At 40.1% G+C, this 23,467-nt stretch overlaps 1 protein-coding gene across 9 annotated transcripts in view; it reads right to left on the bottom strand.

Annotated features, from left to right (window-relative positions):
- The window catches only part of INPP4B (inositol polyphosphate-4-phosphatase type II B), a 700,458-nt gene that overhangs the window by 56,288 nt on the left and 620,703 nt on the right, over positions 1-23,467 (bottom strand). For all 9 annotated transcript variants that reach the window (XM_044300592.1, XM_044300585.1, XM_044300600.1 and 6 more), the window contains 5 exons: positions 14,922-15,094; positions 8,978-9,101; positions 4,799-4,916; positions 1,747-1,887; positions 180-277 (listed from right to left, as the gene is read on the bottom strand). In XM_044300592.1, coding sequence (XP_044156527.1) covers positions 180-277; positions 1,747-1,887; positions 4,799-4,916; positions 8,978-9,101; positions 14,922-15,094 — 654 coding nt within the window. The remainder of the gene's footprint in view (positions 1-179; positions 278-1,746; positions 1,888-4,798; positions 4,917-8,977; positions 9,102-14,921; positions 15,095-23,467) is intronic.

Genomic DNA, 23,467 nt, shown 5'->3' with positions numbered 1-23,467 from the left:
CAGATTAAATCTAGCACGCTGTGTATGCGTCTTTTCTCTGATTAATACAAAGTCACAGTAGGCTCCTGTGCAAATGCAAAGTAGATCAAAGCCTCAGCCCTATTAAACCATAAAAATAAAATAATTACATACACTGTGCTTCTAGCAAGTCTAGTATTCTAGGCAGTAGCTATACTTACAGTCGGGAGATGTTTTATCCGTGCACAGTCTGTAATACTCTTCCAAGTGTTCAACGTTCTCTTGGTTTATACTTTCTTGCAACGAGGTGTCACCGAACCTGCAAAGGAGAAAGTTAATTAAGAAAGCGTCACTGGGAGTATCGATAAAACAATTCTTGTGAGAAATGCTAGCCTCACTGGAGACACTGACAAATGAAGCTAATAATGCATTTAAATGTGTGTGACCCCTTTCATGTCTTTGTAAGTACAACAAGAACATGAGGGTTACAATTGTCAGGAACAAACTCAATTATAACATAGTGCTATACTTTACAGAGAGTCTGTAAATGCCATGTAGCGGGTTGTGTCTGTCCGAATTCCGGTATATTTGCCTGGTAGCAGCGAGAACTGTATAGTCACTTTAGTCAATGGGGCTGGCGGGCATTGTGGTTAAATCCAGCAATGCCAGAACCAGAGAGCCTCAGCAAGCTGCTCTATGCCAGAACTGCTGGCCGGAGCTAATAACAGGCAAGATGGCGGCTCCCATAATCATGTATGAAAAACAAGTGTACGTCAGACAAAGACAATAGCTTAAAAAAACATTCTACTAATCTAATTCACTTTTGCACAGAAGAACATCAATTCTCAGCAAATTGATGATCTACTCATAAGAAGCAAACCAAGATGTGTAGTTTACAATCATGTGAATTGGGTGATAGGGTTCATAATGCTAGGAAATACATTTATTAGAATAATTAAATAATAATTATACATTAATTATAGTGCAATAATGAACCCCATATCCGTACTACACTCCAGACCCCATTTGCTAGTGTGAATCAACCTAGACCTGTGCCTTATCAAAATTACAAGCCTTGTCTGGCAGCACAGGATCTATCATGACCAGCGTAGCACAAGCTGATCTTGATAAATCAGGGCCATATAGTTTTAGAAAAATCTACTGCATCTATTTTGACAAATGGGGATTGGCTCATTGAAAAAGGGGTGTGACTTTATAGAAAAGGAGCCTGGTCTAAAACATTTAGGGGGTCATTAATTATCCAGAAAAACAGTATTTCGATATTAGGCGTATTTCTGGCGTAGATTCCGGCGCAAAGGTTATTTGCACCGCAATCTGCACCTTTTCCCCGCTCATGCCAGGTCAAAAAAAAGGCGTGGCATGGGTGGGAAAGGGGCGGGCCGGCAGGCCCATTTCATTCATCATTTTCTACGCCTGGTTTAGGCGTAGGAAATGGTCTAAATGTAAGCCAGCAAGGAAGCTGTCTTATAATTAGACTGGTGCTGGATGTGCTGAAGTTATAAAGAGGTCAGCCCCTCTTTATAACCACAGTCAGCTATAGAGGTTATTAAGACTGTCATTTTAAACGACTATCTTAATAAATTACCCCCTTAGTGTCAAAATTGCATCACAATTCTGGCATAAAATTCGGAGTAGTTTATATGCCCCTCTGTTTTTACCTCACACAGAAAAAAATGTCATGGCATTTGAGAAATCTCCAAGATTTTTTCTCCACTACAATGATACTGTGGTTTGCATACAACTTCTGGCTTCAGAAAACTTTCTTACCTTTCTGCAATTGTTTGCTGCTCATTAATTCCTACATTAAAAAGCACAGGGTAAACACTTAGCAATTTTCCATCTTTTATCTCTTGCGGAAGAAGCTCAAACATTTTGGTAGGAAGTTTGACCTCAACCTCGTAGTGCTGCCTAGAAAGGAAATGTAAGAACATGATGAAAAATAGAGTGTATGCTGGATTTATCATAGCTCATTTTACAAGTACACTCTTGCCCTGTATTCTGTAGAAGAAACACAGGGAAAAAGAAAACGAATTCAAATTGTCCTATTACTATTGTAATCTAGGCACAGGAACACATCGTAAAAACAGGTGCACTGTATACTAATACTTTGTTTTTGTGATGCAGGTGCCTTTGCCTATGAAATGTACATAGTTTACTGTATTATAGCTTCAAACCACACGGAAGTGGAATAGATCTGTAATATAGTCATGTGCAAAGACCTTAAGGCCACTTACACATACCTGTATTTTGGGCAGTACTTCTTAAAGGGGTTCTCTGGGAATGACATAAAATGACTGAAAATACCTAAATCTTACTTTATTATAAACACATTCCCAAATAGCATTTATTATTTATAATGGCTGGTTTTCTCTAGAGGGCAATAGTCAGGGGAAATAAAATGGCCACTTCCCTATTAGCACACACAAAACCCTTACTAAACTGGACGGTTTAGTTCAAAGGTAGGAGGTTAAGAGCAGTCTCAGCTCTCCTTACAGCTCTGGCTTTCATGAATTACGATCCTACACATGGTTGATTACATAGTTGATAACATCTTCAGCTCTGGTTGTGTAGGAAGGAACGAAGCGAAAGGGCGGACAGGACTGTTGTGAGGCTGTGGTATTGTAGCAGAGTGCCATGCCACTGCTCATTAGCCATACCCCCCACCAGTCCATCCTTTCTGTGCTTTCACTTTGTTCGTTCCTACACACGCAGAGCTGAAGATGTTATAAGCTATGTTATCATCTGTGCGTAGGATCGTAATTCATGACAGCCGGAGCTGTGAGGAGAGCCGAGACAGATCTTGAGCTCCCTGCTTTGAATTAACCAGTCCAGCTGACGATTTCCCCCTAGAGAAAAGAAGCCATTATAAATAATAAATGCTCTTTGGGAATGTGTGTATAACGAAGTAATATTTAGGTATATTCAGTAATTTTATTTTATTAATTCCTTGAAAATCCCCTTAACTTTTCTCTTGGCTGAAGATACCCCAAGATGAGTGGTTTGAGATGACTAGCTTTGAAATAAAAATTGTGTTACACTGTCGGGTGTTGTTGATGCTACATATGTCTGAGAATGTACAGAATTTGAAAGGGTTGAAATTGGAGTCTTTAACGACATTCACAGAAAAGCAAGGGTTGACTTATCCGCATTTGTAAGCCAAACCCAAGGATGAAACATAAAACAGACACATGCTAGAGTGAAAAAATTTGGACCTCATATGTGTTCTTGATTCACTCCTGGTTATGGCTAAAATACGAAGAGAATATATTGCTGTTTGAAATTAGCCTTGGGGCCTCTTTAATGGCAAATATTCTACATATTCTCCAGCAGGCTGTTAAAGCAGGGAAATAGCCTGCCGGATCCATACTACAGTGTACATCTGTGAGCTGTTGGACGTCCTCCTTGCCCCATTCACTATAATGGGGAGCGGCGTAGACCCGGCCACAGCACAGCAAATATGCAGAGAGGAGGCCTGTCAAAAACCGATGCGTACATTAGTCTCTGTAGATGCAGCAGACAGGCAGCAAGCTGCATGGATATGTTGGGAGTTGCAGGGTCAAAACAGCTAGAGAGCCACAGGACTGAGACTACTAATCTAAAATATATATTACCTAAATTCTACATTTACATTTATATATTACCTAAATTCTACATTTACATATACAAGTATCTTTGAGTAATAGTGAAGGGTGGCAGCATACTGTATATATACTACATAACAAACTGAATAACTGAATAGTTACATTGCATTACTTATGTTTACCTAATTCTGATTTCGAATCTGTATTGTAAGTCCTGTGGTTCTCTAGCTGTTTTGACCCTGCAACTCCCAACCTAGTGAGGGTCTGGCCAGTATGGTCAGTCACATATTATTGTGGTTCACCTTTTTTCAGTGATGTATTTTTATATTTTCATCCACACATTATTTCATCTTGTGTAGGATGTTTTTGTGGTGCATGTGGTCCGCTGCCGCCATTCCCCATTGTATGCATTTTTGCTGGGGATTGCCGTTAGCAACAGATCCCTTGTGGAGGATTTGCTTCCCCGATTATAAACATGCTACAGTGTTTGGGGTTGAGCATTTTCTCCCATTTAGGCCACTTTATTCAGTGATTTTTCAATATACAGTATCTCACAAAAGTGAGTATGCCCTTCACATTTATGTAAATATTTTATTATATCTTTTCTCGGGACAACACTGAAGATATGGCACTTTGATACAATGTAAAGTAGTATGTTCCTGACTGGAAGATATTGGCTAAAGTCTCAGCTTTTAACATCAGCGTGAGGTTCTAGCCAGTATGGTCAGTCGCATATTATTGTGGTGCACCTTTTTTTCAGTGATTTAGATACTGTATATTGCAATAATACTTCATTTTAAAAGCTCTTTTTAATTCAATATGTAAACTATAAAATAATATTGAGAGGTGAACATATTGAAAGGTATCTGCCACTAGAACCCCAGTATACTAAATCAACAGTGATACATGGGTATAAAAAATAATCAGATAATGGTAATTACATTGAAATATTGGAAAATAATCCAAAATGAACTATTCAAGAATGGGACTTTTATCATACATGCCTGGCCCTAAGTTGATCCATAAATTGAAATGTCAGCTTTATAAATGGAATTAATTAATCTGGCCCCAGACAGCAACACAAATATATAACTTATTGATTGTGGCAATTTCAGCATCACAATGCACCATAACACTAATTACTTGTGAAATCTTATGCGCTTTGAAAAACAAAATACTTTCCTAATCTAATTTTCCAAGATGTGAGAAAGCCAAAGTCTGGTAAAAGAAGTTCTTACCGTCTCCCAGTCACAACAGGAAGAAAGTCATCCGATTTTGCTTCAGTTATTTTAAATACTACGTGCCTCAAATCTGAAATGCCGACAGCCATGTCTTCCAGCATTCCCACTTCCTCGCCTAGGTGCAACATGGGTAACAAAAGTGACATAAAAGTGCAATTTTTCTATGGAAACAACTGACTGAATAACTGAATAAAATGTAACACAACAATATTTTATTTTCTGTATGAAACCTCTACATGTATCACACTTAATTATATACTGCAAAACATTTGTGGTATGGTACTGTACTAAGCAGAACACTCATTATTATCACACTTTCACATTTTATAAGTGTACAAAAGGCACAAAAGACTCCTAATCTCATCAATATTCTCACCCCCTTTCTAGTCTGTGTGATACATTTATTAAGAATTTTTCTATGTGTGTCCAAGGAGATCAACCATTTCCCCCTTTTCTCACTGCTCTGCAGTAGGAGACAAATAATGCGAAAAGCTATGGATACCTTTGGGTGCATTTTTTATTGCATTCCACTAATTTTGGGCAAAAATCTTGTTTTCAATTGTTTTTTTCTTAAAAAATGTTCAATGGTTTTTCTTCTATTGCCTTCACTTTAAGTGGATTCGCAAACTAGCAGGCGTTCTGTTGAAAGGTACCTTCACACTGCTCAACTGAGCAGAATGCTTTCTTCCAGACAACTGCCTGTTCATCAGTGAAGAAGACCACTGCATTTACATGGAGCGATCTCCTCCACAGTACGGGGAGGAGCGATGGCTAATGCCATCGCTCGTCCCCATACAGAATAATTTTTAGCCAGCAGCAGAGTGGTGTTTAGTAGTGTTGAGCGAACTTGTGTTTTAAAGTTCGGTGTCTAAAGTTTGAGTTCAGGTTATCGAAGTATCCCGTTATGGATTCTAAATTCCGTTATAGTCCGTGGTAGAGGAATCCATAACGGGATACTTCGATAACCCGAACTTTAGATGCCGAACTTAAAACACAAGTTCGCTCAACACTAGTGTTTAGACATCTCAATCTGCTGCCGACAAATGATGATTTATGGCCCAACCAAAGATTCTGATGAACGAGCGAATAATGTTCAATCACTTGGTCACCAAATCATTCATTGACTTATTCATTCAACCATTTGGCATCATCAGCAATCCATTTGGATTATTTTCAGATCGTGCAGCTTGAATTTTCCTTCAAAGTAGGATTCCTGTTTGAAGAACTGTATAGAAGTTTCTTCACAGGGTAACATTTCTTATCTCACACTGTAAAGTGGTGTTTAAAGATGATTTAAAAAGACCAGAATGTAAGATACTGTCCAGCCGTGTGTTAATCGTTGATGCTGGCATCCATCATTCATTTAATATGTTCTGAATGTAAAGAGGGGAAATGTGCAACACTAAGCTGGTTGGACATGTTTCAGCTGACTGATTTACAGCTCACTTTAGACTGGCGAGGTTGATGACTGATTTTCATAGCTGCTGGTTGAGTGGGTAAATCACAGTTGCAATAGCTTTAAGCAGGTATAAGAATCTAGCAAATTATGCATCCTTGTTCTTTAAGTGGCTGTGCATGGTTTCTGAAGCAAAAAAGTCATAATAATTATTTCAGGAAAGAAATTACTCAGTATGTTGTGAGCAGTTAAGAGATTATCACTTACTGATTACCAAAACCAACAGGGAAGAATTGTCATTCTGCATGGTTAATTAAGTTGGGCACAGAGTCAAAAGCAATAAATTTGTTCATAACTAATGCAAATTGCTTCTATTTCAAGTTGGGTGTGATGTTAATGGAGTTATGAACTGTAACCAACATTGCACTATAATGTTGAGGTTCATGTTTACACAATTCATTTTGTACATACATTATTTATTAAAATATTATTTCCCTTCTTATTCTACCCCTACTCATCTTTTAGAAACTTGTAAGAGGGTTAGAAACAGCCTTTCACCCTTTTACAAAAAGAGCACATGCTTGTGAGATAATAAATAGTATGGCCACCCAGACCTTGTGCAAGTAGTATGCAAGCAAAGAGAAAGTGTGTGCTGGGGAGAAGCTGCTGCTGGGGACTGAGTCAGCCATACTTCTGCGATTTAGTCAGCTAGTAAGTAGAGGTATGAGGCACCAGTGATGAGGGTGTCTCACATCAGGGCCACAGAGCACTGATCATCACAGTGGAAATGAGTGGCCTGAAACAGGTGTGGATACTTTACATTGAGTAATCCCCTTAACTTTAAGCACTTAGAGACCTGTGCAAACACCAGGTTAGGATCACAAAGATCTGCCAGCGTGCTGCAGTCTACATTCTAATTGTGAATGTTGTAAGGAGAGATACTGCAACTTGTGAGAGAAAGTGTGCACAGACAGTGTGCATGAATAAGTTGTGTGTAGGGTTGAGCGAATCTTTTAAAAACTACCATAATAATATTGGATCCGTCTTACTGTAAAATGTATGTCCTCAGCGGAGGTCTTTGTAAAGTTTCTGCAAATATCGCAAGACTTACTTCACCTTGCTTCTATCACATGCAGAGTTCAGTTACTGTATCAAAATACGAAGCTGAACTAGGCTTTGCTAACAAGGCTCGAAGCAGAGCTCGGCTTAGTATTTTGAAACAGTAATTTATGCCAATACACAAACTGACATGTGATAGAAGCGAGACAAAGTAAGTCTCGTCATATTTGCAGAAACTTCAGAAAGACCTCTGTGGAGGACATACTTTTTACAGTAAGATGGAGCCCATATTATTAACAAATTCTTCAAATGAATCAGGTTCGCATACAGCAATCCTAACCCGATTTGCTCAACCCTAGTTGTGTGTAAAAGGAATGCCACTGTGCAGATTGTGTGATAGTGTGACAAGAGATAGCTGTGCTGATAGTTGCCACACTAAAGAGATCAAAACCAGAGTGCTGATGCCCAGGGAGTTGAGTACAATGCATGCCAGGCAGAGAATGAGTTGTTTCCTCTTAAAGGGACTGCTGCCACTGAGTAACACTGTTCCTTTGTTGAAGAACTCTCAAACCACTAAACCTGTTGCCTCTGGAAAGAGTGTAAGCAATAAGCCTGATACCTGTTAAAAGACCAACAAAGTTGCCACATACGAGACCAGTAAAACTGCCTTTATTTGAAGGTCTCGTTCTGCCATCCTAGAGTGGGTTGTCCTTATGCATATCAATCAGGGCCACAAAGACTCTTTCTGCAATGTCTGACCTCCTTTTCATTCCATCTGATAGCAGCAATACCAGCCCTATCAATCAAAGTGTCGAGGGCGTGGTAGTTGCAGAGGGAGCAGAGCTTTTAGGTGTAACAGCAACGCCCCCATTGCTCCTAGTGGCTCATTTGCATATATGAAAGCTTCATTTTTCTCAGTAATGCTGGGACATATGAACATGGGACGAACACAGATGCCTTCAGATGCCAAGAGCACATGTAACAGGTCAGCCAGTTTCATAGGTACAAATCTGCTGACAGATGTCCTTTAATGTGTTACATACCTTGATGCAGCAAAAGTGAAAATATCAAGTGAACATTTTGCTGTTTCATGGTACTGTATGTAATATTTAAACGCTGAATTAAAGTTTGTTACATCATGGCAGGTGACAAGTTAAAGTTTGCAACAACTGTATGCATCAGCAAATTACAAAAAGTTTCAATCACTCAAATGTTGGACTGACAAGATGAACTGGTGTGTCGATTACCATAGTTATACAGAATATAAAAACAGGATTTTAAAAAGTTTAATATGTTTTAGAGACAGGAAAAATAAAATTCCTTATAAGTACCTAAATTGGCTGCATTGGGCAAAAACATGATTTTATATGATGAATATTATTTGTTAAATGCTCATTACGGCAGAATCCACACAAGTAAATGGAAATCTGCCAATTTGCTACTAACCGATGCCAAAAACAAACAAACGCGGGGTAGCGGTGTACCTATAACCGGAGGTTTTAGAATATGAACTTATCTTGTAAATTATCAAAAATGATTCCAGGTAAAATACAAAACAACATACATATGCATGACAAAGACAAGTATTTTGTTAAAATGAATGCAGGGATGACAATAAATATATAATCCACAGCTGTTCTGAATGAAATTTAGGGCCTCTTTTATAGGGCGCACAGTGTTACATTACACAGGTCAGTATGCATGGTAGTTACAATACTTACTATATGTACTCAGAAGACCTTCGTATTGCACTAGTAACCCCACCGTGTGAAGTTGTTGTAGAAAGCCCTGATTGTGGAAACTTGAATGCAGCTTGATTATAAATCCACAAATCAATCCTGAAAGCTATAGATAAAAAACAGAATGTCATATTTGGGAAGGTGAAAGCAGGTTCAGTGTGAGATTCTGATTCATTTGGTAGGAAGTGATTGTTAAGAGAATCCACCCACTAATCTGCAAGTCAGTGGGAGACTCATCGGGATCGTGATAAAAGCATTGGTTACTGAAATTGTTTATTAGGGGATGGGGTACAGGGATATTTGGTTGATGGATGGGAGGATTCTGGTTTTCATGTACATGCCATAAGGATAATAATAAAAAAGGTGAAAAAATATGTTTTTTCCCACTAATAATGTTTATGGTATATCTATGAGTAACCACCACTGATCATAAAAACCTGTAGTCCCATGCTCCTTTTGGGAACTTGGGAAGTAATGAGAGGGGAGGAAAGGACCTAGTATGTGCGAGCACCGTCTGTCTGTTGGTAAATATTAGAAAGGTTGCCAAATTACCTCTTCTACAGACATTTTTTTAATATAATCAGCGGTACATTTGCAAATGTTGCATATAATTTTTTTTTACTAGAAATATAAAGAATATATAAAGAAATATAAAGAATGATATTTAAAAATATAGTAGTGTCTTGTACAGGCTATAGGATAGCCCCTGGGTTATTGCCCCTTGCTCTACTTATGATCTGCACCACCCATCTGTGACAGTAACTAATGGCACCGATAAATATGCTCCATTGTTTTCTCATTTGGGCTGGTGCTTTGTCACTGGGCACAGTAATATCCCACTTTTTTTTTTCTTAGATTATCTTTATTACTTTTTTTACAAACATTAATATTTATTTTTTACAGACAATTTACTTTACAAAAAAGTTGAATGTTCACAAAATATCGCATGATATTGTCAGTTGTGGTCTTTCCTGCCATGAATCCCGTTTGATCCTCATGAATAAGCCCCGAGACCACACTCCTGAGTCTAGCTGCCAATACCCTGGCTAATATTTTATTATCCGTACTAATTAAGGAAATGGGGCAATATGAATCCAGAAAGGCTGGATCCTTTCCAGGTTTTAGAATAAGTGTAATTAGGGCTTCTCGCAGGGAGTCTGGCAGTTTTCCGACCTTCCTCAATTCCGCCCACATAGTGAGCAGTTTCGGTGTCAGTATTTCTTTGTATTGTGCATATACAGTACAGACCAAAAGTTTGGGCACACCATCTCATTCAAAGAGTTTTCTTTATTTTCATGACTATGAAAATTGTAGATTCACACTGAAGGCATCAAAACTATGAATTAACACGTGGAATTATATACATAACAAAAAAGTGTGAAACAAGAGAATGCCAAGAGTGTGCAAAGCAGTAATCAAAGCAAAAGGTGGCTACTTTGAAGAACCTAGAATATTACATATTTTCAGTTGTTTCACACTTTTTTGTTATGTATATAATTCCACATGTGTTAATTCATAGTTTTGATGCCTTCAATGTGAATCTACAAATTTCATAGTCATGAAAATAAAGAAAACTTTTTGAATGAGAAGGTGTGTCCAAACTTTTGGTCTGTACTGTACCTCAAAAGAAATGCCATCTATTCCTGGGGTCTTATTTTTAGTTATCCTGGATAATGTATCATCTACCTCTAAAGAAGTTAAGGGAGCTTCCAAGCGCTCACATTGGTCTACTGTTAGTCTAGAAATAGAGATCTTATCTAGGAACTGTTGTATTTCCTCCGAGTTCTTATTAACCTTACCCCACTTACATCCAAGAAGACTACCAAAGCCTTTGCTTCTTTTCACTATTGTCCTATCATCATGCTAAAACGAGGAAGTGATGCTCATAAGATGTCCATAAAACGTATAGCTGAAAAAGACTTTAATAGTCATTCCATGTATTAACCAATAACCATATGTGAGGAATGTAGAATTATTGTTTAATGTCAGCCATGATCTCATTCCAGCCATCTGCTGTCAGATAGCAGAGGTAATGAACTCCACAGGGGTTCTGGCTTCAAGGAGGCCAAGAGCGTACAAATTCAGACCTCAACCAGCCAGCACAGAGGCCAGCTAATCCTACAGAAAAACCTCTCTGTAGGGGGTCTCAGCCCTTGCCCAGATCTATCATACACCTCAGACATCATGGAACCGGCGATTCATAAGAAATTATGAATCGCCTGTCCATCACAGGCATAAACCAGATATATATTTGTGACCCTGTGGCCAAGACAAACATGGCTCTGGTGGTAGGTTGGTAATAGGAGGCCAGGGAGGGGAGGTATACAGATATCCCTACAGAAACCTAATAATGGTACCATGTTTGGACTCTACCTGTAGTTGGAACCCAGGCGGATTCATTGGTCCCAGAACCATCTCCCTGTGACCTTCTGGTCTGGAGCTATGAGCCCTAATGGATTTTGTGGGTCCTTGGCTGCCAGCACCAGAAGAGGAGGAGTGGACCCCTCCCAGATGCAGGGAGGGGAGGGGCCGGCTACAGGTCAAAAGGCCCATGCAAGCCAGCGGGCATGTCTTTTTTCTGAAGGGGGGTCATGCTGCATCAAGGGTTTGGAAGGGACGGGGAACGGGCTGATATCGCTGCCTCCCAGGTGACGACAGACAAGGATTACAGTAACCATTGTTCATCAACCCAAAGGACTCATCCATATGGTAAACTGACTTTTGTTCTGCTTAACCCTTTTTTTACCACGCCATCTGCATTTAAACCTCAGACCACTGTATATATTCTTTGTGTGCATAGTGTTATATCTAGTGAGCCCTTAAGGAGATTAAATATATAATATAACCACTTCCCATCTGGGCCATTTGCCCCCTTCCTGACCAGGCCTAATTTTGCAAATCTGACATAGCTCACTTTATGTGGTAATAACTTTCGAACGCCTTTACTTATCCAAGTCATTCAGAGATTGTTTTCTCATGACACATTGTACTTCATGATAGTCATAAATTTGAGTCAGTATATTTCACCTTTATTTATGAAAAAAATCCCAAATTTACCAAAAATTTCAATTTCTCTGCTTTTAAAACAGAAAGTGATACCTCATAAAATATTTATTACTTAACATTCCCCATATGTCTACTTTATGTTGGCATTATTTTGGAAATGTCATTTTATTTTTTTAGGACGTTAGAAGGCTTAGAAGTTTAGAAGCAATTCTTCAAATTGTTAAGAAAATTGCCCAAACCCACGTTTTAAGGACCAGTTTAGGTCTGAAGTCACTTTGTGGGGCCTATATAGTAAATACCCCCATAAATGACCCCATTGTAGAAACTACACCCCTCAAGTTACCTAAAACTGATTTTACAAACTCTGTTAACCCTTTAGGCGTTCCACATGAATTAAAGGAAAATGGAGATTAAATTTTAAAATTTCACTTTTTGGGCAGATTTTCCCATTTTAATCCAATTTTTTCTTTAACACATCGATGGTTAACAGCCAAACAAAACTCAATATTTATTACTCAGATTCTGCGGTTTACAGAAACACCCCACATGTGGTCATAAACTGCTGTATGGGCACACGGCAGGGCGTAGAAGAAAAGGAACTCTACATGATTTTTAGATGCCATGTGCCATTTGAAGCCCCCCTGATGCACCCTTACAGTAGAAACTCCCAAGAAGTGACCCCATTTTGGAAACTAGGGGATAAGGTACCAGTTTTATTGGTACTATTTTGGGGTAAATATGATTTTTTGATTATTCTTTTCAAGACTTTATGGGGTCAAGGTGACCAAAAAATTGGTTGTTTTAGCACAGTTTTTATTTATTTATTACAGCGTTCATATGAGGGGTTCGGTCAAGTGACATATTTAGAGAGAAGATTGTTACGGATGTGGCGATACCTAATATGTATACTTTTTCTTATTTATTTAGGTTTTACACAATAATAGCATTTTTTTAAACAAAAAAATTATGTTTTAATGGGTCCATGTTCTGAGAGCTTTATTTTTTTTATTTTTTGAGAAATGTAGGGGCTCATTTTTTGCAGGATAAGGTGACGGTTTTATTGGTACCATTTTGTGGTGTTGGTGTTGCACTTTTTGTGATGAAAGGTGACAAATTGCTTGTTTTGACACAGTTTATATTTTTTTTTTACGGTTTTCACCCGAGGGGTTAGGTCATTTGACATTTTTATAGAGCTGGTTGTTACGGATGCGGCAATACCTAATATGCATACTTTTTTAAATTTATTTCACTTTAACACAATAATAGCATTCTTGAAACAAAAATATATATGTTTTAATGTGTTCATGTTCTGAGAGCTATAGTTTTTTTTATTTTTTGAGAGATTTTCTTATGTAGGGGCTTATTTTTTGTGGGATGAGGTGACGGTTTTATTGGTACCATTTTGTGGGACATACGCCTTTTTGATTACTTGGTGTCGCACTTTTTGTGAAGTAAGGTGACAAAAATTGCTTTTTTTGACAGTTATTTTTTTTTATGGTGTTTATTGGACTGGGTCGATTATGTGATATATTTATAGAGCCGACCGTCACGGCCGCGGTAATACCAAATATGTCGATTTTATTTTATTTTTCTATTTTTTACATGTGAGACCTTTTTATTTTATTTTTTTAACACTTTATTTTATTTTTTATTTTAAACTTTTCGTCATTTACTTTTTTTCACAGTTGATTTCTCCTGTAACTGGGGCTGACATAGTAGCCCCAGTTAAAGAGAAATGCACCCCCCCGGAGAGGCTGTACAGCGCAATAGAGCGCTGTACAGCCTCAGTGCAGGGCTGATCGAGGTCTCTGAAAGACTTCACACATCTCCTGCACTCTCCGGTCCCGGTGATCGCCGGGCCGGAGCAAGAAGCGCATAGCGCTTCCTGCTCTGCATACACAGCGCTTGGCGAGCGCTGTGTATGCAGCGATCCAGAAGGCAGGGACATCTGGGCACTGTCCCTGCCTTCTCTCTGGGTTGCCCTGCTGTCACTGACAGCGGGCAACCCGACCAGCAGCTGCACGATTAGTGTGCAGCTGCAGTTTCTGAATGGACGTTCTGGAATGTCCATTCAGAAATAGAGAACCACCTAGCAGACGTTTATAGTCAACGTGGTTAATCTTGTGCTGTCTGGTATCTCGATCACGAATTCCCACGTCCGTGTTTCGGCATAGTAATACGCTACTGCGGGTTGGTTTCTCACCCTGTATAATCCCGTTAGCGGACAGGGCTTATATAAAATGAGAAGCTGGTGGTAGTCTTCCCGAGCTGAGGAAGAGTGAAAAGGCTCCATCAGCTTGTTGCCTCTCTGTGCCCGTGTAGACAGGAGGAGTCTGTGAAAACTGTACCAAGCTGACCTGACCTGCTCCTTAGGGACAGCGTAACATCACGCCTTGGTAACCAGTGACTATACTGTATATCGCTGGCCCTATGTATTTGATGTCAGTCGGTATTCGTCACATATTGACACCATATATATTCAGTAAAAATTAAGAGATCAATAACTGGATAGCCTACTACAAGTTCAGCCACAGTGTGATGTTCCTCCACATAAAACTAGACATAGGGGACAAAAACCTGGCCTACTTCAGACCTAGAAGGAGTAGAGGTTTACTTTCTGAAGTCTTATCCACCTCAGTCACATATACACACAGAGAAAATACATGACACAAAAAAGGAAAAAAAATCACTATAAAATGTTCTTTCTGTCTTTTTCATAAATGACCACTCAGATATGATTTATATGATGCATTTAGTGAGGAAACCGTGCGAGGATTTTACCTAACCCGCTGCCCACTTGGAACAAAATGAATCTACTCCTCGGTACGTATAATACCCTGTTACGCTGATTGCTTGATTGTCTGCTTCCAAGGCTAATGAATGGCTGCGTGTACACAGTGCCAATATTCTGTGAACTTACTGCTTGGCTGAAAACCACATCTCTTCTGAAGGTGAGGCGCAAACATTGGGGCAAACCGCACGCCAGTTCTTGAAGAACAACAAAAGTCATTGATGTCTTTGCCTTTTCCACTACTTCTGCTGCACAGTCTTTGAGCGTAATTATCAGAGGGTAGAGCTGTTCATACCAGTCTTCTGCATGATAGAAAAAAGGAGAGTGATCAAAGCAAATACAAAGAGAACATCATGAAATGAGTCACTCTGCTGCCACGCTGGGAAAACACTGAATACATAAAAATATTATGTAAACTTGCACTCAAAAGACAGACATCACATCAGATGAATTTATTAGATGCCGCAATCAGCCGCACTTACCATTGAATATTAAAAGAATTGGAAAATACCAGCTGTTCACCAAGTAGCTTTTCCAGCTGCAAATTAGTAAACATGAGATGTGGACCAAAAATGGAGCAAAACCAAGAATTTGCACTCTTTTTTATAATATTGTGGGTTTGGGGCATTGCAGGGGGGAGGGCAGACAGGCATGTGCCACGAGCCGGGGCACCCGCCTGGCAGTTATTTTCATTGCTGAGCAGTTCATTTCCATAGTGAAGCAGAGAGCCATCCTCTCCCTGCTTCACTGTTCTGCTGGCTCTCCCCCCCCTCAGGCCGCACATCGCGCTGCTGGCTGTGGGAGGAGTCCTGAAAGCTCGGGAATCAGCCTCCTGCAAAGCCAGCAGCGCTATGCTTGTGTGGGAGTGTGTCTGGATGTGCCGATCATCAGGGAAGCAGGTAAGTATTTTCTTTGTTTATTTTATGTATCTGGAGAGGGCACTGGGGGGGGGGGGGGCATAAGGAGGACATAATCCTGTAAGGGGGCACATATCTGGGCATAACTACACTGAGGGGCACATATCTGGCTATAACTACTGTGAGGGGTGTTACAAACTGGGCGTACCTACCATGAGGGGCACAAAGATGGGCATATATACTGTGATGGGCACTAAGGTGGAGATAACCACTGTGAGGGGGCACAAAGGTTGGCATAACTACTGTAAGGGGGCACAAAGGTGGGCATAACTACTGTGAGGAGCCAAAAGGTGGGCATAACTATTCTGAAGGTGCACAAAGATGGGCATAACTACTGTGATGGGCACCAAGGCAGGCATAACTACAGTGATGGGCCACAAGGAGGACAGAACTACTGTGAAGGGGCACATCGTGGGCATTTATGCTGTAAAGGAGTCAGCAGGGCCCTGACTCCTAGTGTTTCAGTTGTATATTAGCCAGTTACTAGCAGGGCCCTGACTCCTAGTGTTTCAGTTGTATATTAGCCAGTTACTAGCAGGGCCCTGACTCCTAGTGTTTCAGTTGTATATTTGCCAGTTACTAGCAGGGCCCTGACTCCTAGTGTTTCAGTTGTATATTAGCCAGTTACTAGCAGGGCCCTGACTCCTAGTGTTTCAGTTGTATATTTGCCAGTTACTAGCAGGGCCCTGACTCCTAGTGTTTCAGTTGTATATTAGCCAGTTACTAGCAGGGCCCTGACTCCTAGTGTTTCAGTTGTATATTTGCCAGTTACTCTTTTTTTTGTACATGAACCCTATGAATTTGTAAAGCGCTGCAGAATATAATAAATATTATTATTATTATTAGTATACCTAAGTATTTTGTTTAATGCGACCAATTTCTTTTCAACATCCAATTCACGTTTTTTTGCGGATTGGATGCGGATTCATTCATTTGAATGGCTCTGTAAAGAATGCAGACAGCACAGTGTGTGCTGTCCGCATTGGTATGTCTGCATGTCCTTCCCAACAAAAACATAGAACATGTCCTATTCTTGCCTGTTTTACTGACAAGAATGTGCATTGTTACAATGGGGCCTGTGGAAACTGTGGAATGCATATGGCCATTATTCGTGTTTTGCAGATGTGCATTTTGTGCACCGCAAAATACATATGGTGGGGCACATGCGGAGTTAGTCTTTAGGGTTCAATAAAATGCATCTTCCCCTATAAAGATAACTTTAAAAGTTAGATCTAGATATATTGTACATTACATACAATTCACAAATGCCTTTTATGCTCAACTTACACTAATCTTGAGAAATACGGTACCTAAGACATAAGATGTCCATAAAAAGTGTAGTTGAAAAAGACTTTTATAGTCATTCCATGTATTAACCATATATAGAATAAAAGTTAAGAGATCAATAACTGGATAGCCTACTACAAGGTTAGCCACAGTGTGATGTTCCTCCACATAAAACTAGACATAAGGGACAAAAACCTGGCCTACTTTAGACCTAGAAGGAGTAGAGGTTTACCTTCTAAAGTCTTATCCAACTCAGTTTCAGAGACTTGCTCCCACTTAACAAGGCCTTTAAACCACAGGATTATAAATAACCATTATTCTTTACCTAAAGTTTATATTCATAAACTACTGTATCCTTAGTATAGGCTATTAGATTGGTGGTGGTCCAATTCCTTAGACCCTGACTGATCAGCATGCTTAAGGGGTCATAGTGCTTCTGCAATTGCCAAGTCCCCTTTACCAGGCTCCGTACTGCACATTTCGTCACAGCTGTCTCTGGCATTGCGACTCAACCCCCTACACTTGAATGTGACTGAGCCGCAGTAAATCACAGTACCAGGAATTGACTCTTCAAAATGTATGGCATCAATGACTATGTCTCATAATGATAGCAAATTGCATATGTTGTACTGTAGTTTACTGCTCTTTTGTTATACTTCATTACAGGGCTAAATTCATGTAGGTAGACAAGGCAACATCCTTTGGTTTTATTAAACTAGATAGACAATACCAGTAAAATTTATTAAAATATAATAAATAATGTATAGTTTTTTTTATATGAACATAGACTGGTTGAGGTGCTGTACATTGAATATATGTATGTAGTGCAGTAAGTCTACTGTGTTATGTGCCACTTGTGTAGCGAATGGGAGACTAGGGTCTGCTTACTCAGGGGCCCACCGGGGATTTACCTGTTCCCCTGTGGTCCAGTCCCAGCCTGGTGATAGATATGGAACAATCACTTGCAGCCTTTTAGCTAATATTAGCCCTGCTTTCAAAATAACTTCATTCATTGCCCCCTGACATGTTTCGCCATTGCCCATATACCCAGAGGACGCCAAGGATCTGGTGAAACATGTCGGAAGGCAATGAATGAAGTCATTTTAAAAGCAGGCTGACGCTACATTAGTTAGGTACAATGAGAGTACGCCACAGGAAGCAAAGTTTAGTGCACACTACCAAATCCCTGCTCCAATATTCATCTATAGCACACCAGGCGACAAACCTACTGGATTTTTAAACAGCACCAAGTTTTAAAAGGATAACAATTATTGGGATAATTTATCAAACTAGTGTAAAGTAGAACTGGCTTAGTTTCCCATAGCAACCAATTAAATTCCACCTTTCATTTTTGACTGCTCCTTTGGATAATGAAAGGAGGAATCTGATTGGTTGCTATGGGCAACTAAGCCAGTTCTACATCACACCAGTTTGATAAAAGACCTCATATGTCTTAAGCAGCACACTAAATGTATAAATGGTAATATCAGCATGTTAAAATGAACTAATACCCCTCATTTATCTAGGTCAATTTGAGACACTACATATGGATCAAGGAGCACTAGAAATGGAAGATGACTTGTATGGTGGATAGGTACGAGACTCGTTAGAAGTAGCATATAGTGGATGCTAAGTATGTGATCTTTTCCATTTGTTTTCGGATGCATTTCATTTAGATACATTTCAGAACGAATGTTCTTGGTACAAAAGCATCTTAAAAAACATATCTGCCATTCAACAAAAATTGTGTATTCAAGAAATGTCACAAAAAACATAGGTGGTCATTTATTAAGACCGGCGTTTAAAACCCCTATATTTGGCAGTGGATCAGTCAAAGTTATGAAGAGGTGCAGGCCTCTACATAACTTTGGAGCATCCAGCCCCAGTCCAAACGTAAGCCAGCTTCCTAGATGTCTTAGATTTAGACCATTTAGGTCTAAAACAGGTGTAGAAAATGATGAATGATACGGGCCTACTGGCCCATCCCCTTCTTAAGGAGATAGTACACAAAGTTACACAAACTGTGTCCATGTGATTCCTTCTGATATCCTACAGTGGTGAGCCACACATACCACTCAGACCAAAATTATTCTGGTCCACATTTACTATTGTGAGTGACCCTAGATTTTTACACAAAGTGTGTGAGAATGTGCAGCTTGGAGTGTCTAGCTTTCGAAAATGTATCTGTGCCTGTCCCAAAAGGAGCTTAGTTTGCCAGAAGGGATATGGAAGAGGCCATGGCCTAATACTTTGCGCCTAAGGCCTCATGCACATGACCGTTCCGTTTTTTGTGGTCTGCAAACCGCGGGTCCGCAAAAAACGGAAGCAATTTGCGGAACGGAATGGGCGGCCCATTGTAGAAATGCCTATTGTTGTCCTAAAACGGACAAGAATAGGACATGCAATATTTTTTTTTGCGGAGTGCTGTCCGCATTTTTTGCGGCCCCATTAAAGTGAATGGGTCCACACCCGAGCCGCAAAAATGCGGCTAGGATGCGGACCACAACAATGGTCGTGTACATGAGGCCTAAATGGCACCATAATTTTGGCATAAAATTCTGTTGTAAGGTAAGCCAAACAATTATTGTTATAAAGTATGCTTTATCCGTGACAATTTGTTGGTATTTTTGCCCCATTATCAGTAGTGAAAAATGCAACCACCTCATGTGCCATTTTATAAGCAATATTGAGATGTGGATTTTAACAATAAAAAAATAAAGAAATGACTGCCATGCAAAGGTTTCTCACACAGCTCTGAATGACACCAAAAGCACAATAAAATGGCACATGTACCTGTACATGTCCTCTGTTTAAATATTATTTTTTTTGGGTACCCTAGCAACATCTATTCCTCCTTTGTTTTGTTTTTTTGCAGAAACACGAAACGCGGATGCACATTTGAAACACGGGCACCTAGCTATCTACCTAGGGGCGTTGCTAGGTTAAAACATTCAGGGTTGGGGCCCTGATGTTTTGTCCCAGGCCCCGAATGTACAGTGCCATCATACAACTGTATTGCTGTCCTCAGGACAGCAATACAATTAAATCGAATGCCCTGCAAGAGCTGAAGGACCTGTGATGACATCACAGTCCATGTGATCAGTTCTTAATGCAGTAGATGAAAAGGACCTGCGATGATGTCACCATCATGTGACCAGTGCAGGAGAGGACAAAACAGCAGTAACGAGAATTCCTGAGAAGAAGCTGCGGTGAGGTCTGCTACATCCGGAGAGGCAAGTGAAGGGAGAGGCAGAAAATGCTGGGAGTTATAGTTATTTAACTGGGACTGTATGTTAGGGCTGAAGGGAGGGAAGTTATTTACATGGGACAGTGGGGTGGAGTGATGTTATTTACATGGGACTGAAAGTTGAGGGGGTGATGTTATTTTCATGGGAATGCATGTTGATGGTGGCTGGGGCACGGTGATGTTATTTACATGGGACTGTATATTGAAGGCAGCTGTGGGAGGAAGTGATATTATTTACATCGGATTGAATATTGAGGAGTAATGTAATTTACATGGGACTGCATGTTGGAGGTGTCTGGGGATGATTTTATTTACGTGGGACTGTATGTTGAAGGAGTCTGGTGGAGTGATATTATTTACATGGGACAGAATATTAAGGGGATAAAGGGGCTGTATGTTGACGGTGGCTGGGGAAGGGGTGATGTTCTTTACATGGAACTATACAGTATGTTGAAGGCGGCCGGGGAGGAGGTGATGTTATTTACATGGGACTGTATATCGGAGGGGGCAGGAGACATGGTGTGATGTTATTTACATGGGACTGTATTTTGGAGGGGGCTGTAGATAGAGAGGGATATTATTTACATAGGACTGTATATTGGAAGGGGCTTGAGAGATGGTGTGATGGTATTTACATGGGACTCTATGGTGGAGGGAGGGAAATAATGGTATTTACATGGGACTGTATGGTGGAGTGGCTGGAGGACACTAAACTGAGGAATATAAATACTGGAGGCACTTCAGGGTGAACATTATAACAGTAGGGGACAATATACATACTGGGGGCACTGTAGGGGCATTATAACAGTAGGGTTGATATAAATACTGGGGGCACTCTAGGGGCATTATAACAGTAGGGGGCGACATAAATACTGGGGCACTTCAGGGTGAGCATTATAACAGTAGGGGGCATTATAAATACGGGGGGCATTTTAAATCCAGGTTACATTAGGCGTTCTTATTACTACTGAGGGGTCTGCAGAGAGCTTTATTACCACTGGGGGGGACAATAGTGGGCCTTATTTCTACGGGGGGCTCTGTAAGGGCAATATTAATACTGGAGGGCTCTACTACTAATGGAGGCACTCTTGGGGAGCACTATCACTGTTGGGGCACTATTACTAATGAGGGTATTCTAGAAGGGAATTACTATTGGTGGGACTATGAGGAGCACTATTACTATGGGGAAGATTATCTGTATGGCATAAAGTTTTCTTTAGGATACTATTTGGAGGTACAGAAAAGTGAGGAAGCTAAGATGTCTGTATGTTACACTCTGCAGAGACGGAGCGGCTGAGAGAAGTTGGACTGAATGGAGAAGATGATGACAGAGAAGATCTACATCCGAGGAGATGTCACAGGTTTGTCCTGCTGTATAGCTGTATAACAAGTACAGTAAAATGTCTTCAGTGCTAGTGTTTGTGGGGGACGGGGGACGGGGGCTTATGGTTGACTTAGAGAATTGGGCCATATGCATTGGGGCTTGGGCCCCAGATTTTTTGAGACCCTAGCAACGCCCCTGTATCTACCACCAGGTATGAGTAAGCCCTGATAAACTTTCCATAGATGAAGCTCCACTAACATTCGTAATAATTCAGTAACAGTTACCATCATACTATCATTTAAACTTTGATAAAACCCATTCTTATACAACGGTTTCTTTTTTAACTGATTTTAGAATGTAGCACCACAAAACAGTGCCATTATACAAAGCGCCAATAGGTGGCACTGGCTTACAAGTCACATACGCCACTGCTAGGTTTATTTAGGTTTTTGCGCATTCGGCTGCATTAGAGTGAAGTCACTGATAAAAGGATTATGAAAATAAATGCTGTGTATCCTGTCCTTAATAACAATCCAACATGCCAGTATCTCCCTGAAAGAAACAGACCTATATATACCGTCAGGTTCACAGACTTACACGTGATATGGAACAGTTAAGTAACATAAATGTAGGCTGCTATGTAAGAAGTCATTCCTGCTGTTTATAGCACATTTATATAGAGAAACTTTGTCAACCATTGTGTGAAAAAGAGCGTGGATCTATTTTTGCCCCCTGACCTTGGCCTAAACCACTTTTGGCTCTGCACACTTGACTGCATATAATTTACTTGCCGTCAGAAAAGAACTATGAAGATATATTGACTTCATATACTTTTCCTAACAAAAGACATGGTTTATACAGCCTATACGCTTTAAAGGAACACGAAATTTACAAAATTAAAATTCTCCTTAAAGGGGTTGTCTCATAAATGTTTCTATTATTATAGAGTATGAAGAAAAAAGGGAATTTTGTCCAGCTTGTAGTTGTGGTAATCCAAAGGCTTTTATTCAATAATCACGTGAATATAAAATCCAGGTACAAGAAAGCAGGTCTACATGTTTCGGGCACAGTTCAATTTTAGCCCTTATTCATGACAGGGCTAAATTCTATTATTATACATTGCTTGTTTCCATGGTTACAGACCACTCTGCAATCCATCAGTGGTGGTCGTGCTTGCACACTATAGGAAAAAGCATCAGCCTCTCTGGTGGCCCGGACCATGGGAGCGCGCATAGGCTAGGGAATTTTTCATATGTTGTGCAAGCACTGATGGATTCCACGGTGGTCTGTAACCATGGAAACGAGCAGTGTATAATGTGATAGGAAAATGAATCCAGACAGCAAAGGAAGAAATATGGAGAGTCACAATACATTAGTAAGTGGCTTGTATTATCTGTCTCTACATGATAAATGCCACTTACTGAAGTGAGAGAACCCCTTTAATCCCTTCCTTTTATTTGATCATCATATGTCTCATTTTGAAATGAAAACTGAGAATGATAATTAAATAGTCTGTATGTGTCCCAGAAGATAAGCCTCCTCCTTACCACCCTGTGACTGACTGTAAGATAACTTACTGCAGCAGGAGCCTCCCCCTCTGCCCCGTCTTCAGTAGGCCACTAAGCCTTGTCCCCTGAATAAGCCCCACCCCTCAAACTAATACTCGGAAGAAATCAGATTCTTCAGCACTTTGTTTTAGGACCATGCAGAAAATCCTGGAGATGGAAAAATAGTGTGAGCCAGTATATTTCCTGTTTAATTTTATCAGCAATTCCTAGGTTAAGGTCCATTTACATGAGCTGACTGAGCAGGCCATTATCAGGAACAAACCATTAGCTCCTGTAAACTGCCTTTACACGGAACAATTACCTCTACTATATGGGGACGAGAGATCCCTGCA

The sequence above is a fragment of the Bufo gargarizans genome, chromosome 1, assembly GCF_014858855.1.
Source record: "Bufo gargarizans isolate SCDJY-AF-19 chromosome 1, ASM1485885v1, whole genome shotgun sequence".
Taxonomy (NCBI): domain Eukaryota; kingdom Metazoa; phylum Chordata; class Amphibia; order Anura; family Bufonidae; genus Bufo; species Bufo gargarizans.
The sequence above is the reverse complement of the archived record's forward strand: the minus strand, read 5'-3'. Positions and strand labels throughout refer to the sequence as shown.